The following is a 27,691-nucleotide window of genomic DNA, read 5'->3' as shown; positions in this document are numbered from 1 at the left end:
GTTATATTCCCGATGGGATAATTTCCTTTCGTACAGTACCCCTTAAGATGAAGGTCGGAGCTCTTCACTCTGAGAACATCTCTTTCCTTGTAATTCCTAAAGCCTCTCATGAACTAATCCTGGGATTACCATGGTTACAGAAACATAATCCTCACATAGACTGGCAAACTATGGACGTACTCGCCTGTGGAGAATTATGTTTCCGAAATTGCCTGTCTACAGTAAGACCTATTTGCACTCTGAGTACCGCTAGTCTTCCCGCGGAATACCAGTCTTTCTCGGATGTCTTCAGCAAGCAAGGAGTCAACACTTTACCCCCGCATCGAAGTTGGGACTGCCCTATTGATCTCTCCCAGAGACGCGAGCAATGTCCGAATATATCCAAGAGAACTTAGATAAGGACCTTCCTCCTCTCCGACCGGGGCAGGGTTTTTCTGTGTTAAAAAGAAAGATGGGGATTTGCGACCCTGTATTGACTATCATGGTCTTAATGAGATTACAGTTAAGAACAGATACCCCTTGCCATTGATTCCAGAATTATTTGACCGAGTAAAGGGAGCCACAGTTTTCACCAAGCTGGATCTGAGGGGGGGGTCTTATAATTTGATATGCGTTCGCAATGTAGACGAATGGAAGACCGCATTCAATACTCGTGATGGGCATTACGAATACCTGGTATTGCCCTTTGGCCTGTGTAATGCCCCAGCTGTCTTCCAAAATTTTGTGAACGAAATCTTCTTTACAACTGCTTGGTGGTATACTTGGATGACATCTTAATCTTTTCCAGAGATCTTAAGACCCATCGTGATCAAGTCAAGGAGGTCCTATGTCGTTTAAGGAGGAATCAATTGTTCTGCAAGGTGGAAAAATGTACCTTTGAACAGTCCTCAATCCCATTTCTCGGCTACATTATCTCAGGAGAAGAGTTACAGATGGATCCTGCCAAAGTCCAAGCAATTTGGGATTTATCGTTGCCAACCACCCTAAAGGGGGTTCAGCGTTTTCTTGGTTTTGCCAAGTTCTATAGAAAATTCATCAAAAATTATTCATACATCATTGCCCCTGTTACAGCATTAACCAGAAAATAAGCAGATCCAGCCAAGTGCTCGTTGGAAGCCTTTTCTTCTTTAAAAAGAGCTTTCACAACTGCTCCAGTTGTCCGCCAGCCTGATCTCAGTCGTCCTTTCCTGGTTGAAGTGGATGCCTCCACCGTGGGTGTGGGAGCAGTTTTATCTCAACTCTTTGAAGATAAAAAAAAGTCCATCCATGTGCGTATTTCTCCCGAAGATTGTCACCTGCTGAACAGAATTAGGCCATCGGGGAACAAGAACTACTGGCAATTAAGTTGGCTTTCGAGGATCTGTTGGAAGGAGCACAACATCCAATCTCAGTAACCACAGATCATAGGAACCTCTTATACTTTCAAACAGCTTGATGTTTAAAACCACGCCAAACAAGATGGGCCCTTTTCTTTTCCTGTTTCAACTTTACACTGTTACCGTCCAGGTTCTCTTAACAAAAAAACGGATGCACTTTCTCGCTCTCTAAATTCTGATGCCTCTGCTGATTACACAGGAGAGCAGTTCATCTTGGATCCCACTTCTTTCTCGTACAGCCCAGCTTCTTCCACCAGGTAGAACTTTCATTGCTCTGGGCCTACGAAAGAAGTTACTGACATGGGCTCATACGTCACCTTTTATGGGCCATGCCGGGAGTCTCAAAACTCTCCAGTTTATACAGCGTTCCTACGGGTGGCCTCATCTCAAAACTGACGTGCAGGAATTCATAGCTGCTTGTTCAGAATGCGCACAGCTTAAAAGTCCTAAGGGTTCTCCTTCCGGGTTACTTCACCATTGCCAGTACCACAAAGACCACGGACACACATCTCTATGGACTTTATAACTGACTTACCTGCGAGGACGAAATACTATCTGGGTCATTGTGGATCGGTTCTCTAAAATGTCACAGTTCGTTCCTCGATTTGGCCTTCCAGCTGCATCTTATCTGGCAAAGTTACAGTATTTGTGACAGAGATCTTTCAACTTTATGGATTACCACAAGAAATTGTGTCAGATCGAGGACGTCAGTTCGTAGCTAAGTTCTGGAACTCACTCTGTTCAGCCCCTGGAGTTAAACTAAACTTTTCCTCCGCATATCGGGGGTGATTTTGATCGTAGATGTGCTAAATTTAAGCACATCTACGATCAGCTTCCCTGATATGCGGGAGAACTCCCAGCACAGGGCTAGTCCGCCCCGCATGTCAGGCCCTACCCCGTCGTACAAGTACAAAAGCATCGCACAGCGGCGATGCTTTTGTACTGTAGGAGTAGCTCCCAGCCAGCGCAGCTCCTGCACGCTGGCAGGGAGCTACTCGTCGCTGCTCGAGTCGCAACGGTTTTGTGTGACATCACGCAGCCGATGTGGCCGCCCCCCCCCCAACTGTCCGGGCACGCATGCGTTGCCCGGACTGCGCCCCCTCCCTGCCAGCGAACGCCTCTCCCTGTCAGGCAGAGGCGATCGCAGGGCTAAGAAAGCCGTTGGCTGTCTGCCATGCGCCGGCGCACTTCAGACCTGATCGCTGCTGTGCTTCAGACGGATGTCCAGATGGAAAGAGTAAATCAGGATCTGGGAACCTACCTACGTCTATTTATGTCCTCCTCCCAAGACGACTGGTTAGATTATCTTCTGTTTGCTGAATTTGCCCATAACAATCTCTTTCATTCCGCTACCAAATCTACTCCATTCTACATAATCTACGGTTACCATCCGAGAATTCCTGACTTTCAACATCTTCCAACACTCGAGGTTCCTGCAGCAGAGCTACCACTACGACAGTTCACCAAGACTTGGAAGCAAGTACAGGGGCCGCCATGTTGGAGACCAGAATCCTGCGCCAATAGCACAGGCTCATTATTCTGTCCAGCCAATCCAGGGAGGGGTCTCCTGTTAAAAGGGAGCTGTTTCATGGTATGGGTGCCAGTGCTTCAGGTTACTACCTAGGTGTAGGTGCTCCAGCTCTGTGCTACCAGGTTACTTCGGTTCCTTGGTTACTCTCTAGTGTTGCTCTGCCTTCGTTTTTCTAATTGCAGCAATCCCACCGTTCCTATCCTGCTTTCACCTGTGGGGGCGGTTTCGGGAACCCCGATACACCGAGGCACTCTGGTCGCCGACAGTCACAGTCTCCAGTTCCTTATTTTTAGTTTTTTTCAGCCTCGTCTTTTAACCACAGCTCACAGTCTCCAGCTCTTCAACCTCGTCTTTCAAACTGCAGTTCACAGCCCACACTTCATTATCCTCAGTGTTCTTCAGTTTCGTCCTTCAAACCACAGTTCTCAGTTCGTTATCTTCACTGTTCTTCTAGTCTCAAGGTGCTCCTATCCCATGAGAAGGAACTATATCCAGCCTCCTTGTCTTCTTCATTCGCAAAGTGTTCGTTTCCTCAGGCAAACCTCAGTCGCCGTCTCCTCATTCCATTCCAAGCCAAGCGTGACACAAACTCCTTTCTACAGTGATCCCCGTTATTGCACATATTGCACCCATAGTAATCAGGTTTAGCTGCGTAAACGGTTGGTCGCCCTTGCTACCCCGGGGGTAGTGAGCTGAAATGATTGTACCACACCTATCAGCAGAAACAGAATGACTGTGGAAGGGGTTGAAAAGAATTGAATTCCGCTTTATTTGTTGTTAAGTATATTGATCAGATAATCACAGTTAATACACATACAGCTGTAGTTATGTGAAGGAAGAGGACTGTGTTTGAAATACTTAAATAGAAATGTGTGGTTGCTATAACTTGTAAAGTTGCCAGGGCAACAGATATTTATGAATGGCTGTTCCTAGGGGCAACCCAGGTTAGTGGTGCAAAAATAGGTGAACACGTTAGTGTACCATTATAATGCAGATATTTGACATAGTATTTATTATTATTATTATTATTATCCGTTATGAAATTGGACAATAGTGACTTACAGTTGAAGACAATATAGGACAAGTACAGGGTAAATAACACTGACATAAGTATCAGAGTGGCAGAAAACCGTAGGATTAGGTGCCATCACAGATGTTTAAGTAAGAGAATAATAAGCACATGAGGGTTGAGGGCCCTGCTCATGAGAGCTTACATTCTAAATGGGAGGGGCAGACAGACAGGAGTGACATAGATGGAGTAGACAGAGAGTGTGGAACAGAGGGTTTGGATGAGATTTGGCTGGGTTTGGTGAAGAAGTGGGTCTTGAGAGCCCTTTTGAAGTTTTGTAGAGAGGTGGAGAGTCTGAGGGGAAGACGTAGGGAATTCCAGAGAAAGGGAGCTGCACGTGAGAAATCTTGAAGGTAGTACTTAATCTTGGTCTTTATTACAGAAGATACATCATTTATTGTATGTGGGACAAATAGGATAAGATTGGCACTGTTCCTGTAATGTGTGCAACTGTATTAGATGGCTAATACATGTAATATATTCAAATTAGGACCAACGTGCAGATAAGCCTCTCCAAAAGTAATGCTATCTAAGTAGCAGTCCTATGAGTTATACACCATCCATTGACCTTTTAGAGAATGACACAGGCTTAAATACCTCCCAACATTTAGAGGCAGCGAATCAGGAAGAGAGGGTTGGCTGCAGCATCATGGCATGCTTAGGGACATTACTTCATCATATTCGGCATGAGCACACAGTGGAAGCATCTCCCTCCATTGCACTCAGGAGATTAAATACCTCCCAACTTCTCTTATGCGTGTGGTGATCTTAAGATAAGCAGCAATCGGCAAATTCATTTTTTTAAAGTGACAGTGGTTTAAAATACAAAACCAGGTTGGTTTTGCCTTTTAAATTATTGCTGCTTTAAAAAAAAACTGATAGATTCCCTGGGATCTTATTGAGGCCTGCATTTCCAAACCTTTTTCACATTTCACATCTTCTTACATCAAGGAGTCAAATTAGATTAGAAATTTTAACCTCTGAGTAACACAAAAGATGATGGATTACAAATAAAAATCTGAGAATAATTGTTTACATCAATATTCACTAATAATAATAACAATTATTATTATTATTAGTAGTAGTAGTAGTAGTACAGTAGTAGTAGTACTTTTAGCCTTCATTTGCAGGGCACCACAAAGAGTCTACAGAAACTAGACATATAATGCAAACAAATAGGATTGATAGTGCAAAACATTACAATAAAAGCAAGCTGGAAAATAATTGTGCATAACGCTGGTGCTGCCGAAACCTCCTTGCCCCTCCCACTCAGCTCCTCCCCATGCTGACAATGTCTCCTGTCGCAGCATCATTTGTTGCACCCTGTCCCCTCCGTGAGCCAGTCCAGTGCTTGTTATGGTACTACATGTGGGGGCCCCCTTGTGTATGTGGGCATCTGGGCGATTGCCCTGTTGTTAATCCGACTCTGTTACAGTCTGCGGGGGACACTGAAGTGACACAGAGGGGTAAGTCAGTTTGCTGGGGCAGATAGGGGGTATTTTAGGATAAGAGCTGTTCTGGTTGGTTAGTTGTCTTCAGAGGTCACAGGTCACATCAATTTACTGGAGTCCGTCTGTGCACATAAAGTGTAAATGGTATGGCATGATTCTACACAGGATCTTTAATTATCCTAACATGTAATCTCAAAGTAAAGATAAGTGGCCAACTATATCAGAGTCATCGTGTCTTCTGCCAGAATATATTTTGAATTAGTTGGTGGTACTCCCTACACACTGCGCGATCCGCCGCCGAGCTGCCCGACAGCGGATACGGCCGACGGGCGACCCGGCGCAGGGGGGCAGTGACGGGGGGAGTGAAGTAACTTCACTCCCCTTGTCACCCGGCACCATAGCAGTGCAGGCAAAAATGGACGAGATCGTCCATATTGGCCTGCATGCACAAGCGACGGGGCACCAGCGATGAACGAGCGCGGGGCCGCGCATCGTTCATCGCTGGTGCCTTCACACTGAAAGATATGAACGGTATCTCGTTCATTAATGAACGAGATCGTTCATATCTTTCACTAATATCGCCCAGTGTGTAGGGCCTATTAATGTATACACTACAGAAGAGAAAGAGAAGACTTCTTAGTTATTAGTTTACCTATAGTTCTATAACTATAACAAGCAACACAGACACATCTAATTATACTTAAAACATATTTAAACTTATATTTTGTGGTCTGTATTCTGTCAGTACGGAAAGCTATGGCAAACTTCATATTTTTTTTATATGGTTACCAAGTATTAAAAGAAGTTAATACCTATGTAATTATTATTATTAAATAAATAAATTACCCTTTTCTTCTATCTTGGTCTGACGTTAACCATTGGGTGTTAAGAAAAAAGATGCATGCTCCCGTGGAGTCGTATCGCGAGAAAAAATAGACTGTGCAGGCAAGGCAATTTTGACTATCTAGTACAAAGTAGAGTATAGTTCAAATCCACATAGTCAAAATTTCAAGTAAAGATAATCAAAATCGGAGATAGTCAACATCTCACAGTGTGTATGCACCTTTAGGGTACAGTAGGTGCTTGTGCAATTGTACATCCACCTGACATATTGGGCGGTATTCAATTCTTTTCACCCCCTTCCACACCCATTCTGTTTCTGCTGATGGGTGTGGTATCATAATTTCAGCTCACTACCCCTGGGGTAGCGAGGCGCCCAACCCTTTACGTAGTTAAACCTAATTACTATGGGTGTGATATGCGCGATAACGGGGATCAGTTTAGAAAGGAGATTGGGCATGATATATCATTTGACTACCACCCATTAAATAAACATAAACACACATGTCAGCAGGTATTTCTGAGGCATGCTTTGTCTGTATCCACTGCACCTGCATACAACTATTTTAAAGTGCTGTGATTATTAGATCCCTACTTTGACAACGCAGAGCACTACATTGTACAGTAATAATTGCCCCTTGCCCTTATCTCTCTTTTTTGCCGAAATCTCCTTTTCCCTTTTTCTTCCAAATTGTCACAGTTTGGAGTGTAGTCTGTTACTTTGTATACATTTCTGCATTGCCCTCTTACCCCTTTGTCTGTTAATACTCTCTGTTTATTACTTTTTTGTTTCCAATTGCAAAACATAATGGAAAATTCTGGTGCTATATGAAGAAATGTTAATAAATAATCAGTTGTGTAAAATTATTATGTACTGTATTACTTTTGCACGCATTCTGTAAATCCAACAATTTTTCCTCATCTTTTTATTAAATTCATTTGTTTCTACAGGCCTTTAGTTTACCTTGGCCTTAAACTGTTTGCTCGATTTGGGGTTTGTTCATTTCTAAACTGCTCAGAAGCTACGTTGAGGTCTTGGCTGCATGTTATTGAGTCAAACTACCATTCAGGCAACGCTTACCATAATTCAACGCATTCCGCCGATGTCTTACATGCCACTGCTTACTTCCTGTGCAAAGAACGAGTGAAGGTAAGCTACTTTCAGCATCAATTACATTGCTAGAGAAATCCAAGTGTACACAGTTCTTCGTACTTTATTTCTGATCTGTACATGGTTATTCTTGATATACTGAAGTAAACCTATAATTTTAACACACTGGAGCAAGCAGTTTATGGGCAATACTGGTGTTTGATCTATTTATTGGGGGAAATTCAATTACTACCATTAAGCATCACGGCGGTGCTTGACTGAGCACTTACTGGCCAGGTCTGGTACCCGTGACATCACAAGTTTACCTGGGGTGCAAGGTAAAACTTGCAATGTCCCTGGACGCGTTTTGCTATTCTGGAATGGCACATCACCTCCACCCCGCCAAGTTGAATCTCTAGTGACATTACTGATGCATGGAACACAAAGGGACTCAGTTGATAAGATCCCAGTTACCATTAAAATAATTTAGAATTTACAAGGTGGTGTAATTTCTTTATTTGATAAGTTTTAAAGAGACTTACAAAATGTTGGGAATTTGCATTGAATTGAATATGGTATAGGTCGCTGTTTCACAGCGGTTTTATCTACTTATTAGTTACAGGTGTTTTGGCTATCTATATTATTTTGTAGGGACTTTAAAACAGTCATTAACCTACAAAAAACTAGACCACACCCTTATTACCACATAGCGAAATTTACCAAAGAACATGATAACCACTTTTGTTCTGAGGTGAGTGCTTATTATAAAGGTGAGTTGTACCTCTCTCTGTAGGCAGCCCCCCCCATCCCCTACTGTGAGCCATCATTATTATCAGTGCGCACTTGTACCACACCTGTCCCTGCTGCAAACGCCCCATTATAAAGAACCAGATAATGACTGTTATATAAGCATATTCTCATGAACACATTGCAAGTGCATGAACCTTACTCTTATTGTCACATCTCTCTGCAGCAAACCTTGGACCAGATTGACGAGGTTGCTGCTCTTATTGCTGCCACTGTTCATGATGTGGATCATCCTGGGAGAACAAATTCATTCTTGTGCAATGCTGGAAGTGAGCTGGCAATCCTTTATAATGATACAGCGGTGTTGGAGAGCCACCATGCTGCACTGGCCTTCCAGCTGACAACGAGAGACGACAAGTGCAATATATTCAAAAACATGGAGAGGTAAGAGATAAGGGAATAGTGGGCGCAGGGCAGAAATCCCATTAGTGAGTCCATGTAACCTTTATGTAAAATACAGAACATAATGGGCCACAAAGCAGTTTCTTGAGGTTTTCACTCAGATGATGCAGTTTGTGGCAGTAAAGTCAGAGTACTGATACGGTTAGGACTTAGCTTGGATTATGGCTTGTACCAATATCAGCTTTAAAAACGGTGCCCTGAAAGGATAGTCACCTGGGGTCTGGCAGTCAGGCAACCGGCATGGATCATGTGAGTGAGGAAAGGTCCAGCACAGCCTGCTGCACTCTCCTTGCACCTATTGATCTGCTAGCATGTAAAAGCAGGCAGACCAGTGATGGCCCCATTAGACTTCTGGGTCTCGCTGGAGAGCCCCTACTTTATTATATATAGTGTATAACATCTAAATGAACATTTAAATCTTGGCAAGTTTATAAAGTGCGATTTAATAAGATCATTGCGTTGTTGCATGATTTTAGTTAGTTATCAAATGACGGCTCTATCAAAGCAAAAGTTTGTAAGTCGCCCATAAATTCCCATATTGAAACAGAATTAATTACAAACTTGCACTTAAAGAAAGAAATAATATTTCCCCTATAATGTTTGTAGTATAGTGGTTTATTACTTAGCTTTCCTCTTCTGGTCTTGAGCTATTGTAAGCCAGTGGGGGGAATTCAGTTAAACCCTGTGGTTATTACCGTGCCCTGGTGATTCAGTCACTGAGGGTTACCCAGCATGTAAATCGTCATGGGTGGACTCGCTGATGTCACATCATGCGCTCTCTCCTGGCGGCTGGGGCGCACTTCTCGCGGTGTCCCTTGCTGGCTTCACCGTCCTCCTCGGCTCCTCCACAGACTGAGAGACCGAGGGGGACGCAGCTCAGAGCCAGCACAGCAGAAGCAGTTTGTTGCCGATGGCTTCACTGGCGGGTGGATAAAGGGAACTGGGGGTAGGTATATAGACTAAACACTTAGAGTTAGGCATATAAATAATAATGGAACACTTTCCGGGGTTTTTTTCCATGTCACATGTGTAATGTAATGTTTAAGGTCTAGCTAAATCATGCAAAGCTGCATTTTCAGATTGGAATGTTATCATGGCAAGCATTGCACCACAGAAACTATTTTATACATTATTGCTTTGCTCCTTAATTAGCTTATTTAAAATAATAATAATTTCTCTAACGTCCTAGTGGATGCTGGGGACTCCGTCAGGACCATGGGGGATTAGCGGGCTCCGCAGGAGACAGGGCACATCTAAAAAAGCTTTTAGGTCACATGGTGTGTACTGGCTCCTCCCCCTATGACCCTCCCCAAGCCTCAGTTAGGTTTTTGTGCCCGTCCGAGAGGGTGCAATCTAGGTGGCTCTCTTAAAGAGCTGTTTAGAAAAGTTTTTTTTTAGGTTTCTAATCAGTGATTCCTGCTGGCGACAGGATCACTGCAACGAGGGACTTAGGGGAGAGACTTGCAACTCACCTGCGTGCAGGAGGATTGAAGTCTTAGGCTACTGGACACTGAGCTCCAGAGGGAGTCGGAACACAGGTCAGCCTGGGGTTCGTCCCGGAGCCGCGCCGCCGATCCCCCTTACAGACGCTGAAGAACGGCAGAACGGAGGTCCGGAAACAGGCGGCAGAAGACTTCTCAGTCTTCATGAAGGTAGCGCACAGCACTGCAGCTGTGCGCCATTGTTGCTACACGGCTCACTGATCTCGGTCACGGAGGGTGCAGGGCGCTGCTGGGGGCGCCCTGGGCAGCAATATAGATTACCTTAGAGGCAAATAAATACATCACATATAGCCATTAAGGCTATATGTATGTATTTAACCCAGGCCAGTTTTCCTAATAACCGGGAGAAAAACACGCCGAGAAAGGGGCGGAGCTTATTCTCCTCAGCACTCAGCGCCATTTTCCTGACCAGCTCCGCTGGTGAGGAAGGCTCCCACTCTCCCCTGCACTACAGAAACAGGGTTAAAGAGAAGGGGGGCATAAATTGGCGATATAATTATATATTAAGAGCGCATATATATAGAAACAACACCTTCTAGGGTTGTTATATACATTATGGCGTTTTTGGTGTGTGCTGGCAAACTCTCCCTCTGTCTCCCCAAAGGGCTAGTGGGTCCTGTCCTCTATCAGAGCATTCCCTGTGTGTGTGCAGTAGGTCGGTACGTGTGTGTCGACATGTATGAGGAAAATGTTGGTGAGGAGACGGAGAAAATTGCCTGTAATGGTGATGTCACTCTCTAGGGAGTCGACACCGGAATGGATGGCTTATTTAGGGAATTACGTGATAATGTCAACACGCTGCAAGCCGGTTGACGACATGAGACAGCCGGCGGACAAATTAGTATCGGTCCAGGCGTCTCAGACACCGTCAGGGGCTTGTAAAAACGCCCATTTACCTCAGTCGGTCGACAGACACTGACGCGGACACTGACCCCAGTGTCGACGGTGAAGAAACAAACGTATTTTTCCTTTAGGGCCACAAGTTACATGTTAAGGGCAATGAAGGAGGTGTTACATATTTCTGATACCACAAGTACCACAAATAAGGGTATTTTGTAGGGTGGGAATAAACTACTTGTAGTTTTGCCTGAATCAGATAAATTAAATGAAGTGTGTGATGATACGTGGGGTTCCTCCGATAGAAAGTTATGGGCGGTATACCCTTTTCCCGCCAGAAGTAAGGGCGAGTTGGAAAACACACCTTAGGGTGGATAAGGCGCTCACACGCTTATAAAAAAACATGGCGTTACCGTTTCCAGATACGGCCGCCCTCAAGGAGCCAGCTGATAGGAAGCTGGAAAATATCATAACAGTATATACACACATACTGGTGTTATACTACGACCAGCAATCGCCTCAGCCTGGATGTGCAGCGCTGAGGGGGCTTGGTCGGATTTCCTGACTGAAAATTTTGATACCCTTGACAGGGACAGGATTTTATTGTCTATAGAGCATTTTAAGGATGCATTTCTATATATGCGTGATGCGCAGAGGCATATTTGCATTCTGGCATCAAGAGTAAATGTGATGTACATATCTGCCAGACGAAGACACGACAGTGGTCAGGTGAGGCAGATTCCAGACGGCATATGGAAGTATTGCCGTATAAAGGGGCGGTCCATTGGACCTGGTGGCCATGGCAACAGCTGAAAAATCCACCTTTTGTTACCCCGAGTCACATATTGGCAGAAAAGGACACAGTCTTTCAGTCTCAGTCCTTTCGTCCTCATACGGGCAGGCGGGCAAAGGCCAGTCATATCTGCCCAGGGGTAGAGGAAAGGGAAGAAGACTGCAGCAAGCAGCTCATTCCCAGGAACAGAAGCTCCTCACGGCTTCTGCCAAGTCCGCAGCATAACGCTGGGGCCGTACAAGCGGACTCAGGTGCGGTAGGGGGTCATCTCAAGAGTTTCAGCAACACTCGCAAGGGAACTCCGGGATCCTACATGTAATATCCCAGGTGTACATTGGAAATTCGAGACGTCTCCCCCTCACACAATTCACAGGCTGTATTCCCAGCAGGTGATAATCAAAGTACCCTTCTTACAACAAGGAAGGGGGTAGTATTCCACACTATATTGTGGTACTGAAGCCAACCGGCTCGGTGAGATCTGAAATATTTGAACACTTACATACAAGCGTTCAAATCAAGATGGAGTCACTCGGAGCAGTGATAGCGAACCAGGAAGTAGGGGACGATATGGTGTCACTGGATATCAGGGACGCTTACCTACAGGTCCAAAATTGCCCTTCTCACCAAGGGTACTTCAGGTTCCTGGTACAGAACTGTCACTATCAGTTCAGACGCGGCCGTTTGGATTGTCCACGGCGCCCCGGGTCTTTACCAAGGTAATGACCGGAATGATGATTTTTCTTAAAAGAAACATGGACGCTTTCCTGATAAGGGCAAGGTCCAGAGAACAGTTGGAGGTCGGAGTAGCACTATCTTAAGTAGTTCTACGACAGCACGAGGGGATTCTAAATATTCCAAAATCGCAGCTTTTTCCGACGACACGTCTACTGTTCCTAGGGATGATTCTGGACACAGTCCAGAAAAACGTGTTTCTCCCAGTGGAGAAAGCCAGGGAGTTATCCGAGCTAATCGGGATCCTCCTAAAACCAGGAAAAGTGTCAGTGCATCATTGCACAAGAGTCCTGGTAAAAAATGGTGGCTTATTACGAAGCAATTCCATTCGGCAGATTTCCCGCAAGAACTCTTCAGTGGGATCTGCTGGACAAATGGTCCGGATCGCATCCTCAGATGCATCAGCGGATAACCCTATATCCAAGGACAAGGGTGTCTCTCCTGTGGTGATTACAGAGTGCTCATCTTCTAGAGGGCCGCAAATTCGGCATTCAGGATTGGATGCCGGTGACCACGGAGGCCAGCCTGAGAGGCTGGGGAACAGTCACACAAGAAAAAAAAAAAAAAAAAAATTTCCAGGGAAGTGTGATTAAGTCTGGAGAATTCTCTCCGCATAAATAAGCTTAGAGCAAATTTATAATGTTCTAAACTTAGCTAGACCTCTGCTTCAAGGTCAGCCGGTATTGATCCAGTGGGATAACATCACGGCAGTCGCCCACGTAAACAGAAAGGGCGGCACAAGAAGCAGGAGGGCAGTGACAAAACTGCAAGGATTTTTCGCTAGGCGGAAAATCATGTGATAGCACTGTCAGCAGTGTTCTTTCCGGGAGTGGACGACTGGGAAGCAGACTTCCTCAGCAGGCATGACCTCCACCCGGGAGAGTGGAAACTTCATAGGGAAGTTTTTCAACATGATTGTGGACCGTTGGCAAAGACCAAAGGTGGACATGATGGCGTCCCGCCCGAACAAAAAACGGGACAGGTATTCCGCCAGGTCATGAGACCTTCAGGCGATAGCTGTGGATGTTCTGGTAACACCGTGGGTGTACCAGTCAGTGTATGTGTTCCCTCCTCTGTTTCTCATAACCAAGGTATTGAGAATTATAAGACATAGAGGAGTATGAACTATACTAGTGGCTCCGGATTGGCCAAGAGGGACTTGGTACCCGGAACTTCAAGAAATGCTCACAGAGGACTAAGGGCCTGGGGAGCTAAGAAGGGACTTGCTTCAGCAAGTACCATGTCTATTCCAAGATTTACCGCGGCTGCGTTTGACGGCATGGCGGTTGAATGCCGGATCCTGAAGGGAAAAGGCATTCCATAAGAGGTCATACCTACCCTGGTCAAAGCCAGGAAGGAGGTGACCGCACAACGTCATCACCACATGTGGTGAAAATATGTTGCGTGGGTGAGGCCAGGAAGGCTCCACGACGGAAATTCAACTAGGTCGATTTCTACACTTCCTGAAAACAGGAGTGTTTTGGGCCTCAAATTGGGGTTCATTAACATTTAAATTTCGGCCCTGTAGATTTTCTTCCAGAAAGAATTGACTTCAGTTCCTGAAGTCCAGATTGTAAAGGGTGTATTGCATATACAGCTTTTTTGTGCCTCTAGGGGCACCGTGAGGTTTCAACATAGTGTTGGGATTTCTTAAAATCATATTGGTTTGAACAGCTCAAATCTGTGGATTTGAAATATCTCACATGGAAAGTGACCATGCTGTCGACCAATATCTCACATGGGAAGTGACCATGTGTTAGCCCTGGCCTCGGCCAGGCGATTGTCAGAATGGGCGGCTTTGTCTTACAAAAGCCCATATTAAAATTTTCCATTTGAACAGGGCAGAACTGGGACTCGTCTCCAGTTTCTTCCTAAAGGGGTGTCAGCGTTTTCACCTGAAACAACCTGTTGTGGTGCCTGCGGCTACTAGGGACTTGGAGGACTCCAAGTTACTAGACGTTGTCAGGGCCCTAAAAATATATATATATATATATATATATATATATAGTTAGGACGGCTGGAGTCAGAAAGTCTGACTTGCTGTTTATATTGTATGCACCCAACAAGCTGGGTGCTCCTGCTTCTAAGCAGTCTATTGCACGCTGGATTTGTAGTACAATTCAGCTTGCACATTCTGTGGCAGGCCTGCCACAGCCGAAATATGTAGATGCCCATTCCACAAGGAAGGTGGGCTCATCCTGGGCGGCTGCCCGAGGAGTCTCGGCATTACAACTTTGCCGAGCAGCTACGTGGTCAGGGGAGAACACGTTTGTAAAATTTTACAAATTTGATACTCTGGCTAAGGAGGACCTGGAGTTCTCTCATTCGGTGCTGCAGAGTCATCCGCACTCTCCCGCCCGTTTGGGAGCTTTGGTATAATCCCCATGGTCCTGACGGAGTCCCCAGCATCCACTAGGACGTTAGAGAAAATAAGAATTTACTTACCGATAATTCTATTTCTCGTAGTCCGTAGTGGATGCTGGGCGCCCATCCCAAGTGCGGATTGTCTGCAATGCTTGTACATAGTTATTCTTACAAAAATCGGGTTATTACTATTGTTGTGAGCCATCTTTTCAGAGGCTACTTCGTTTTGTTATCATACTGTTAACTGGGTTCAGATCACAAGTTGTACGGTGTGATTGGTGTGGCTGGTATGAGTCTTACCCGGGATTCAAGATCCTTCCTTATTGTGTACGCTCGTCCGGGCACAGTACCTAACTGAGGCTTGGAGGAGGGTCATAGGGGGAGGAGCCAGTACACACCATGTGACCTAAAAGCTTTTTTAGATGTGCCCTGTCTCCTGCGGAGCCCGCTAATCCCCCATGGTCCTGACGGAGTCCCCAGCATCCACTACGGACTACGAGAAATAGAATTATCGGTAAGTAAATTCTTATTTTTATAAATTTTCCCGGTGTTTCGCACATGCACAGTACAAAAATCACTGGGAAAATGTCCACCGCGCCATTTTCCCAGAGATCCGCACATACACTGTAAACTCTGGGACAGCGCTAACATCGCCATGGGGCTCTAGTGACCAGAGCCAAACGCTGCCGGCTAGAGAGGATTTGGCCCAGACGGAGCCTGCACAAGGGCCTCCTCCTCTCTAGGAACGCCCCTGCCCCTAGTTATGTGTGGCATGGCATTGGGTGGCGAGTGCACAGAGTACCTGTAAGGAAAACAATCTACTTGCACCACTGGCCTATTTGCAATGTCTTTGCTTGTTCACCCAGACTTGATTGTTATCACTCTCTTCTGTACAGCTGGGTTTTTTTTTGGGGTTTTTTTTTTTTGCTGGGTTAGATTTTTCTGTAAATATTTTACCCTCTGTTATTTTAACAGGAATGAATACCGCACTCTGCGGCAAGCAATCATCGATATGGTTCTAGCAACAGAAATGACGAAGCACTTTGAACACGTTAACAAGTTTGTCAACAGCATCAATAAGCCATTAGCTGCACTGGATGAAAATGAGGTGAGAATAGCTGTGGTTTTAAGTCCTAATATAAAATATCTGACTATACCTACACATTTCACTTCAAAGTTTCCACAAAAAGTCAGTTTAACCATGAGATTTAAAACGCTACAGTTACATGTTATTGAACCCCTGCCCCTACAGTTAAAAGGTGGACATTCAATAGGTCAACATGGGTATGGGTCGTTGGATAGACACAACTTAGGTCGACCATGGAAGGTCGACATACATTAGGTCGACAGGGACAATAGGTCGACATGGTCATTAGGTCGACATGCACTAGGTCGACAGATCAAAAGGTCGACATGGGGTTTTTGACTGTTTTTGGTGTCGTTTTCTCCGTAAAGTGACGGGGAACTCAAATTAGTGCACAGTGTCACCTCGCATGGCTCGCTTCGCTCGCCATGCTTCGGGCAAGGTGCCTCGCCGTTCCAGTCGTAGTCCACGTGGATCGTTAAGTATGAAAAAATCAAAAAAAATTTAAAAAAACTCATGTCGACCTTTTGACCTGCCAACCCAATGCACGTCGACCTAATGGCATTGTCAACCTTCGGTGGTCGACCTAATGAGTGTCGACATAAGTTGTGTCGACCTACCGACAGTAGCCCGGTCGACATTGTCAAATGGTCGACATCAGATTTTATTTTATTTTTAACATTTTTTAAAATTTTTCAGCTTTTTTTATACTTTACCATCCACGTGGACTTGAATTGGGAACGGTACCCTGTACCGAGCGCAGTGGTAGCGGAGCCATGTGAAGGGGATGCAATACAGTAATTGGGGTTCCACATACTGGAAGGTAAAATATGACACAGAAAACATGAAATACTCATGTCGACCTTTCCACGTGTCGACCATTTCCATGTCGACCTTTTAAACCTGTTGCCCTTTTGACCATGTCGACCTTGTGCATGTTGACTGGAAAAATATGAAATACTAAATACTTCTGGTCCAAAGCACTTCGGCTATGAGAGACTCAACCTGTACATATTTTCTCTGTTATAAGTCGCCTCAAAGAGGAACTGTTCCCACAAAAGGATTACAAATAGGAACTTTGTTGTGCATAGGGGAAAAAAACATACATGCAATTAAATCTTTTCTCTGACGTCCTAAGTGGATGCTGGGGACTCCGTCAGGACCATGGGGAATAGCGGCTCCGCAGGAGACAGGGCACAAAAGTAAAAGCTTTAGGATCAGGTGGTGTGCACTGGCTCCTCCCCCTATGACCCTCCTCCTAGCCTCAGTTAGGTTTTTGTGCCCGGCCGAGAAGAGTGCAATCTAGGTGGCTCTCCTAAAGAGCTGCTTAGAGTAAAAGTTTTGTTAGGTTTTTTATTTTCAGTGAGTCCTGCTGGCAACAGGCTCACTGCAACGAGGGACTTAGGGGAGAAGAAGTGAACTCACCTGCGTGCAGGATGGATTGGCTTCTTAGGCTACTGGACACTAGCTCCAGAGGGACGATCACAGGTACAGCCTGGATGGGTCACCGGAGCCGCGCCGCCGACCCCCTTGCAGATGCTGAAGAGAGAAGAGGTCCAGAAATCGGCGGCTGAAGACTTCTCAGTCTTCATGAGGTAACGCACAGCACTGCAGCTGTGCGCCATTGCTCTCAGCACACTTCACACCAACGGTACCTGAGGGTGCAGGGCGCTTGGGGGGGCGCCCTGGGCAGCAATGAAATTACCTATGCTGGCTAAAAATACATCACATATAGCCCCTGGGGCTATATGGATGTATTTAACCCCTGCCAGGTTGTCAGAAAAACGGGAGAAGAGGCCCGCCGAAAAGGGGGCGGGGCCTATTCTCCTCAGCACACAGCACCATTTTCCTACACAGCTCCGCTGCTAGGAAGGCTCCCAGGCTCTCCCCTGCACTGCACTACAGAAACAGGGTTAAAACAGAGAGGGGGGGCACTTATTTGGCGATATTATTATATATTAAGATGCTATAAGGGAAAACACTTATATAAGGTTGTCCCTGTATAATATAGCGTTTTGGTGTGTGCTGGCAAACTCTCCCTCTGTCTCCCCAAAGGGCTAGTGGGGTCCTGTCCTCTATCAGAGCATTCCCTGTGTGTGTGCTGTGTGTCGGTACGTGTGTGTCGACATGTATGAGGACGATGTTGGTGAGGAGGCGGAGCAATTGCCTGTAATGGTGATGTCACTCTCTAGGGAGTCGACACCGGAATGGATGGCTTATTTAGGGAATTACGTGATAATGTCAACACGCTGCACAGATACGGCCGCCCTCAAGGAGCCAGCTGATAGGAGGCTGGAAAATATCCTAAAAAGTATATACACACATACTGGTGTTATACTGCGACCAGCGATCGCCTCAGCCTGGATGTGCAGCGCTGGGGTGGCTTGGTCGGATTCCCTGACTGAAAATTTTGATACCCTTGACAGGGACAGTATTTTATTGACTATAGAGCATTTAAAGGATGCATTTCTATATATGCGAGATGCACAGAGGGATATTTGCACTCTGGCATCAAGAGTAAGTGCGATGTCCATATCTGCCAGAAGATGTTTATGGACACGACAGTGGTCAGGTGATGCAGATTCCAAACGGCACATGGAAGTATTGCCGTATAAAGGGGAGGAGTTATTTGGGGTCGGTCCATCGGACCTGGTGGCAACGGCAACAGCTGGAAAATCCACTTTTTTTTTACCCCAAGTCCAATCTCAGCAGAAAAAGACACCGTCTTTTCAGCCTCAGTCCTTTCGTCCCCATAAGGGCAAGCAGGCAAAAGGCCAGTCATATCTGCCCAGGGATAGAGGAAAGGGAAGAAGACTGCAGCAGGCAGCCCATTCCCAGGAACAGAAGCCCTCCACCGCTTTTGCCAAGTCCTCAGCATGACGCTGGGGCCGTACAAGCGGACTCAGGTGCGGTGGGGGGTCGTCTCAAGAGTTTCAGCGCGCAGTGGGCTCACTCGCAAGTGGACCCCTGGATCCTACAAGTAGTATCCCAGGGGTACAGATTGGAAATTCGAGACGTCTCCCCCTCGCAGGTTCCTGAAGTCTGCTTTACCAACGTCTCCCTCCGACAGGGAGGCAGTATTGGAAACAATTCACAAGCTGTATTTCCAGCAGGTGATAATCAAAGTACCCCTCCTACAACAAGGAAAGGGGTATTATTCCACACTATATTGTGGTACTGAAGCCAGACGGCTCGGTGAGACCTATTCTAAATCTGAAATATTTGAACACTTACATACAAAGGTTCAAATCAAGATGGAGTCACTCAGAGCAGTGATAGCGAACCAGGAAGAAGGGGACTATATGGTGTCCCTGGACATCAAGGATGCTTACCTCCATGTCCCAATTTGCCCTTCTCACCAAGGGTACCTCAGGTTCGTGGTACAAAACTGTCACTATCAGTTTCAGACGCTGCCGTTTGGATTCTCCACGGCACCCCGGGTCTTTACCAAGGTAATGGCCGAAATGATGATTCTTCTTCAAAGAAAAGGCGTCTTAATTATCCCTTACTTGGACGATCTCCTGATAAGGGCAAGGTCCAGAGAACAGTTGGAGGTCGGAGTAGCACTATCTCAAGTAGTTCTACGACAGCACGGGTGGATTCTAAATATTCCAAAATCGCAGCTGTCTCCGACGACACGTCTGCTGTTCCTAGGGATGATTCTGGACACAGTCCAGAAAAAGGTGTTTCTCCCGGAGGAGAAAGCCAGGGAGTAATCCGAGCTAGTCAGGAACCTCCTAAAACCAGGAAAAGTGTCAGTGCATCATTGCACAAGGGTCCTGGGAAAAATGGTGGCTTCTTACGAAGCGATTCCATTCGGCAGATTTCACGCAAGAACTTTTCAGTGGGATCTGCTGGAAAAATGGTCCGGATCGCATCTTCAGATGCATCAGCGGATAACCCTGTCTCCAAGGACAAGGGTGTCTCTTCTGTGGTGGCTGCTAAGTGCTCATCTACTAAAGGGCCACAGATTCGGCATTCAGGACTGGGTCCTGGTGACCACGGATGCCAGCCTGAAAGGCTGGGGAGCAGTCACACAAGGAAAAAATTTCCAGGGAGTGTGATCAAGTCTGGAGACTTCTCTCCACATAAATATACTGGAGCTAAGAGCAATTTACAATGCTCTAAGCTTAGCAAGACCTCTGCTTCAAGGTCAGCCGGTATTGATCCAGTGGGACAACATCACGGCAGTCGCCCACGTAAACAGACAGGGCGGCACAAGAAGCAGGAGGGCAATGGCAGAAACTGCAAGGATTCTTCGCTGGGCGGAAAATCATGTGATAGCACTGTCAGCAGTGTTCATTCCGGGAGTAGACAACTGGGAAGCAGACTTCCTCAGCACGACCTCCACCCGGGAGAGTGGGGACTTCATCGGGAAGTCTTCCACATGATTGTGAACCGTTGGGAAAGACCAAAGGTGGACATGATGGCGTCCCGCCTGAACAAAAAACTGGACAGGTATTGCGCCAGGTCAAGAGACCCTCAGGCAATAGCTGGGGACGTTCTGGTAACACCGTGGGTGTACCAGTCGGTGTATGTGTTCCCTCCTCTGCTTCTCATACCTAAGGTACTGAGAATTATAAGACGTAGAGAAGTAAGAACTATACTCGTGGCTCCGGATTGGCCAAGAAGGACTTGGTACCCGGAACTTCAAGAGATGCTCACAGAGGACTCATGGCCTCTGCCGCTAAGAAGGGACTTGCTTCAGCAAGTACCATGTCTGTTCCAAGACTTACCGCGGCTGCGTTTGACGGCATGGCGGTTGAACGCCGGATCCTAAGGGAAAAAGGCATTCCGGAAGAGGTAATTCCTACCCTGGTCAAAGCCAGGAAGGAGGTGACCGCACAACATTATCACCACATGTGGCGAAAATATGTTGCGTGGTGTGAGGCCAGGAAGGCCCCACGAAGAAATTTCAACTCGGTCGATTCCTGCATTTCCTGCAAACAGGAGTGTCTATGGGCCTCAAATTGGGGTCCATTAAGGTTCAAATTTCGGCCCTGTCGATTTTCTTCCAGAAAGAATTGGCTTCAGTTCCTGAAGTCCAGAAGTTTGTCAAGGGAGTACTGCATATACAACCCCCTTTTGTGCCTCCAGTGGCACTGTGGGATCTCAACGTAGTTCTGGGATTCCTCAAATCACATTGGTTTAAACCGCTCAAATCTGTGGATTTGAAATATCTCACATGGAAAGTGACCATGATGTTGGCCCTGGCCTCGGCCAGGCGAGTGTCAGAATTGGCGGCTTTGTCTCACAAAAGCCCATATCTGATTGTCCATTCGGACAGGGCAGAGCTGCGGACTCGTCCCCAGTTTCTCCCTAAGGTGGTGTCAGCGTTTCACCTGAACCAGCTTATTGTGGTACCTGCGGCTACTAGGGACTTGGAGGACTCCACGTTGCTAGATGTTGTCAGGGCCCTGAAAATATAGGTTTCCAGGACGGCTGGAGTCAGGAAAACTGACTTGCTGTTATCCTGTATGCACCCAACAAACTGGGTGCTCTTGCTTCTAAGCAGACGATTGCTAGTTGGATGTGTAGTACAATTCAGCTTGCACATTCTGTGGCAGGCCTGCCACAGCCAAAATATGTAAATGCCCATTCCACAAGGAAGGTGGGCTCATCTTGGGCGGCTGCCCGAGGGGTCTCGGCTTTACAACTTTGCCGAGCTGCTACTTGGTCAGGGGCACACCCTGGCTGAGGAGGACCTGGAGTTCTCTCACTCGGAGCTGCAGAGTCATCCGCACTCTCCCGCCCGTTTGGGAGCTTTGGTATAATCCCCATGGTCCTGACGGAGTCCCCAGCATCCACTTAGGACGTCAGAGAAAATAAGAATTTACTTACCGATAATTCTATTTCTCGTAGTCCGTAGTGGATGCTGGGCGCCCATCCCAAGTGCGGATTGTCTGCAATACTTGTACATAGTTATTGTTACAAAAATCGGGTTATTATTGTTGTGAGCCATCTTTTCAGAGGCTCCGCTGTTATCATGCTGTTAACTGGGTTCAGATCACAGGTTGTACAGTGTGATTGGTGTGGCTGGTATGAGTCTTACCCGGGATTCAAAATCCTTCCTTATTGTGTACGCTCGTCCGGGCACAGTATCCTAACTGAGGCTTGGAGGAGGGTCATAGGGGGAGGAGCCAGTGCACACCACCTGATCCTAAAGCTTTTACTTTTGTGCCCTGTCTCCTGCGGAGCCGCTATTCCCCATGGTCCTGACGGAGTCCCCATCATCCACTACGGACTACGAGAAATAGAATTATCGGTAAGTAAATTCTTATTTATATCTTCATGTATTCTTACTTTGACCCACAGCTTTTCTCGCATGACTTTGTAGGTTGTTGAATCAATTGTTTGATTTTATATGTTTCCTTGTCTGCCCGGCACTGTGGATCCTTGTATACCCCTTTTACACTGAAAACCTTGGTCCGACCTGGGTAATTGAACACGGGTACAAGCAATGTCATAGCCATGTTACAGCGGCTTGAACCTCCGCTCACACCTCAGGCTGGACCTGGGTAATTGCTGGGTCTTTCCTCTGCCGGCGCTTAAAGATGATATCATCACCAAGCCCTGGTGAGCCGGCTCTGCATAGGCTTTTAATGGGACCGGGTCGGTTGACCTAGGTCACCCGTTTACACTGCAGCCTTACTCCTTGTGTTTCCTATAATTAACAGATCATTGTTATTTATGGGTATTTATACAGTGTACATCAGTGGTGTGCGGTCACGTGAGGCAGAGCCTTTCCTGTCATTCTTACGTTTAAACCAGAGTTTCGACTATATAAAGTATATGAAAAATACAAAGAATATATTATAAATATCTTCTTTGTATTATTCTAATGATTTTTATAGTCAAAACTCTGAAGTAAAAAGTCTCTGGCAGGTGAGGCAGTGCCTCCCCTGCCCACCTTGACCGAACATCTCTGATCAAATCTCACCAAATTTCCAGGAGTATAATGCCCACATGCACCATTTGGCTAATATATTGTGTGTAAATCTGGCTCTGGTGCTAGCCAGTGCCTCCCGATCCATTCACCATACCGCAGGTCCCTGCCCCTGGGCTTATATATTGTGTGTAAATCTGGCTCGGGTACTAGCCAGTGCCTCCTGATCCATTGACCATACCGCAGGTCTCTGCCCCTGGGCTTATATATTGTGTGCAAATCTGGCTCTGGTACTACCCAGTGCCTCCTGATCCATTCACCATACCGCAGGTCCCTGCCCCTGGGCTTATATATTGTGTGTAAATCTGACTCTGGTACTAGCCAGTGCCTCCTGATCCATTCACTATACCACAGGTCCCTGCCCCTGGGCTTATATATTGTGTGTAAATCTGACTCTGGTACTAGCCAGTGCCTCCTGATCCATTCACCATACCGCAGGTCCCTGCCCCTGGTCTTATATATTGTGTGTAAATCTGACTCTGGTACTAGCCAGTGCCTCCTGATCCATTCACCATACCGCAGGTCCCTGCCCCTGGGCTTATATATTGTGTACAAATCTGGCTCTGATACTAAGCAGTGCCTCCTGATCCATTGACCATACCGCAGGTCCTTGCCCCTGGGCTTATATATTGTGTGTAAATCTGGCTCCGGTACTAGCCTGTGCCTCCTGATCCATTCACCATACCGCAGGTCCCTTCCCCTGGGCTTATATATTGTGTGTAAATCTGGCTCTGGTGCTAGCCCGTGCCTCCTGATCCATTCACCATACCGCAGGTCTCTGCCCCTGGACTTATATATTGTGTACAAATCTGGCTCTGATACTAGCCAGTGCCTCCTGATCCATTGACCATACTGCAGGTCCCTGCCCCTGGGCTTATATATTGTGTGCAAATGTGGCTCTGATACTAGCCAGTGCCTCCTGATCTATTCACCATACCGCAGGTCCCTGCCCCTGGGCTTATATATTGTGTGCAAATCTGGCTCTGATACTAGCCAGTGCCTCCTGATCCATTGACCATACTGCAGGTCCCTGCCCCTGGTCTTATATATTGTGTGTAAATCTGACTCTGGTACTAGCCAGTGCCTCCTGATCCATTCACTATACCACAGGTCCCTGCCCCTGGGCTTATATATTGTGTGTAAATCTGACTCTGGTGCTAGCCCGAGCCTCCTGATCCATTCACCATACCGCAGGTCCCTGCCCCTGGGCTTATATATTGTGTACAAATCTGGCTCTGATACTAGCCAGTGCCTCCTGATCCATTCACCACACCGCAGGTCCCTGCCCCAGGGCTAATATTATTGTGTGTAAATCTGACTCTGGTACTAGCCAGTGCCTCCTGATCCATTCACCATACCGCAGGTCCCTGCCCCTGGGCTTATATATTGTGTACAAATCTGGCTCTGATACTAGCCAGTGCCTCCTGATCCATTGACCATACTGCAGGTCCCTGCCCCTGGGCTTATATATTGTGTGCAAATCTGGCTCTGATACTAGCCAGTGCCTCTTGATCTATTCACCATACCGCAGGTCCCTGCCCCTGGGCTTATATATTGTGTATAAATCTGGCTCTGATACTAGCCAGTGCCTCCCGATCCATTCACCACACCGCAGGTCCCTGCCCCTGGGCTTATATATTGTGTGCAATCTGGCTCTGATACTAGCCAGTGCCTCCTGATCCATTGACCATACCGCAGGTCCCTGCCCCTGGGCTTATATATTGTGTATAAATCTGGCTCTGATACTAGCCAGTGCCTCCTGATCCATTCACCACACCGCAGGTCCCTGCCCCTGGGCTTATATATTGTGTGCAATCTGGCTCTGATACTAGCCAGTGCCTCCTGATCCATTGACCATACTGCAGGTCCTTGCCCCTGGGCTTATATATTGTGTGTAAATATGACTGGTACTAGCCAGTGCCTCCTGATCCATTCACTATACCACAGGTCCCTGCCCCTGGGCTTATATATTGTGTGTAAATCTGGCTCTGGTACTAGCCAGTGCCTCCTGATCCATTCACCATACCGCAGGTCCCTGCCCCTGGGCTTATATATTGTGTACAAATCTGGCTCTGATACTAGCCAGTGCCTCCTGATCCATTGACCATACTGCAGGTCCCTGCCCCTGGGCTTATATATTGTGTGCAAATCTGGCTCTGATACTAGCCAGTGCCTCCTGATCTATTCACCATACCGCAGGTCCCTGCCCCTGGGCTTATATATTGTGTATAAATCTGGCTCTGATACTAGCCAGTGCCTCCCGATCCATTCACCACACCGCAGGTCCCTGCCCCTGGGCTTATATATTGTGTGCAATCTGGCTCTGATACTAGCCAGTGCCTCCTGATCCATTGACCATACCGCAGGTCCCTGCCCCTGGGCTTATATATTGTGTATAAATCTGGCTCTGATACTAGCCAGTGCCTCCTGATCCATTGACCACACCGCAGGTCCCTGCCCCTGGGTTTATATATTGTGTGTAAATCTGGCTCTGATACTAACCAGTGCCTCCTGATCCATTGACTATACCGCAGGTCCCTGCCCCTGGGCTTATATATTGTGTGTAAATATGACTCTGGTACTAGCCAGCGCCTCCTCAGCCATTTACCTCAACGCACGTCCCTGGTGTACATGGGATTTGTCAGGAACAGTTTCTCTAACCAATCACCATTACAATTTAGTCTTTATGGTAAGTGTGATAAATGGAGACACAGTCACTTCTAAGCTCTCATTGTCACCATTATACAGACAGTGATTTAGTAATCACCTTATTTCTATCACAAACCAATCTCATTTCTGTGTGTAGAGCACCGTCAGTGAAGATGACTCGGTGAAAAACGTACTGACGTCTCCTGAAAATAGGATATTAATAAAGCGGATGCTTATAAAGTGTGCAGACATTTCCAATCCATGCCGAGCGCTGGAGCAGTGCATAGAGTGGGCTGGTAGGATATCGGAGGAGTATTTTGCACAGGTAAGGACGAGCTAGAAGTGACAGAGGGACACCAGAAGATGTGCTGATAAGCAAATGTTCACCACAAGATGCAATATATGTATAATTTAAAATGTGCTATTTTTCTGCTACTGTCAATGTCTGCCAGTAAGAAACACGTGGCAGATTTCTTATAGAACCTACTTTGTCAAGAGGCAGAGTTTTCTAAGTGCATCTCAGGCCGCCTCTGCTTGTTATCCATGTCTGGCATTCCTGTGCAGTGAGAGCGGTACCATTCCATCACTATTAGGCTATGGGCTATATTCAATGAGAGTCGGAAATTGCCGTCTTGTCGGAAAGACGGCAGTTTCTGACTGGAATAGGTCGGAAGGGGTTCCGACCTATTCAATAGGGGCACATTTTTTCCGACAAGTCGGGAAACCCGACTTGTCGGAATGCTGTCAGAAAGCAGGTGGATCGGCAGAATACCCGCCGATCCACCGTTTGGCCCCCTTTCCGACAAACTCAATCCGACTTGAAAACAAGTCGGATTGAGGTGAGGAGACGGGGAGCGGTGCGGCAGGCTACGGGGATGATAATACCTGCAGTGCCTTCTCCGCCGCCGCTCAGATCACTCCCGCTGCCAACTCCGACCGGCACTGGAAGCTCCCCCGCCGGCCGCCTCACGCTGCTCCCCCGCCGGCTGCCGCACACTGCTCCCTCCGCTGGCTGCCGCACACTGCTCCCCCCGCCGCTGCTGTCAGCGCACCCGGCAGCCGCTGACAGCAGAGGCAGGACAGGACACAGGGAACAGCCAAATCCGACTGTCGGATTTGGCCGCTCTTTGAATAGGGGTTGTCGGATCCATTCCGACAACTGCATGTCGGAATGGACCCGACTCTTATTGAATATAGCCCTATGTATATATGAGCACTGATTCTTCAGCATTCGGTGCCCATTTTGTAACTTGGATTAAACATTGTACGTAGGTCAAAGCAACAGTATAATTCACTGGGGTACATTGCACATTACATATGGGTAGTTTTTAAAGAAATGATCTGGTATGTTTTGTTAGTGAATGCACTACTTCACAGTGTTCTCATTTAGGGGTATATGTATCACGACCACAGTTTTAATGCAGATGGAATAATGAAGAGCCCCTCTGAGTAAAAATGTGCATTTTAGTAGCCCATAGGCTTCTATAGGATAATGCCGTCCGGAGATGGTTGCTTGGTAAATCTGATCGCTTCTGCAAGTTTTTATGTAGCACTGCACAGATTGTTATGATTTGTGCAGGCTTTGTCTTAGTAATATGGTCAAAAAGGATTGAAAAACATATCCCCCACCACTTCTCCCCAAAGCATTGGAAAAGAGGACGGGGGATAGCATAGTATCCCCCCTATTTTCCAAAAACCTGAACTAGGATGAACCAGCTAATGCCATTGCAGTGGAGGACATACAGTGCTGGAATTCCTAGGGAAAAGCAACCCCCCCTCACAAAAATAAAAATCCCTTCAGTCCACTTAGCATCCCGAATCTTGGCAACACCATCAAATTCAGCTACTGCTCCTCAGTGAGCCCCATCACAAATGAGAAGTCCCTCTGGGACACTCTCCATAGGAATGAATAGAGGTGATCTGATTGGTCGGAGCATGGGAACTGCGGCAAACTGACAAATCAGTGCATCCCCATTCATTCCTCTAGAGCAGGCCCTCCAGCTGTTGTTGAACTACACATCCCGGCATGCCCTGCAACGGTTTTACAATGGCCCAATAGCAAAACTGTAGCAAGGCATGCTGGTATGTGTAGTTCAACAGCAGCTGGAGAGCCAAAGGTTCCCCATCCCTGCTCTAGAGATACTCTTCATATTGAGAGTAATACATTTGTGAGCGAGGACTGTGTGGGGGTGTTTTTATGTAACAGAATAATACCAAA

General features: G+C 46.7%; 1 protein-coding gene across 3 annotated transcripts in view; it reads left to right on the top strand.

The window, feature by feature from the left end:
• PDE8A (phosphodiesterase 8A) overlaps nt 1–27,691 on the top strand; it is a 462,427-nt gene that overhangs the window by 430,548 nt on the left and 4,188 nt on the right. For all 3 annotated transcript variants that reach the window (XM_063925983.1, XM_063925981.1, XM_063925982.1), the window contains exons 17-20: nt 7,219–7,417; nt 8,331–8,548; nt 15,770–15,902; nt 25,631–25,798. In XM_063925983.1, coding sequence (XP_063782053.1) covers nt 7,219–7,417; nt 8,331–8,548; nt 15,770–15,902; nt 25,631–25,798 — 718 coding nt within the window. The remainder of the gene's footprint in view (nt 1–7,218; nt 7,418–8,330; nt 8,549–15,769; nt 15,903–25,630; nt 25,799–27,691) is intronic.

This window comes from Pseudophryne corroboree, chromosome 6, assembly GCF_028390025.1.
Source record: "Pseudophryne corroboree isolate aPseCor3 chromosome 6, aPseCor3.hap2, whole genome shotgun sequence".
NCBI lineage: Eukaryota > Metazoa > Chordata > Amphibia > Anura > Myobatrachidae > Pseudophryne > Pseudophryne corroboree.
This window is presented reverse-complemented; position numbering and strand designations above follow the sequence as displayed.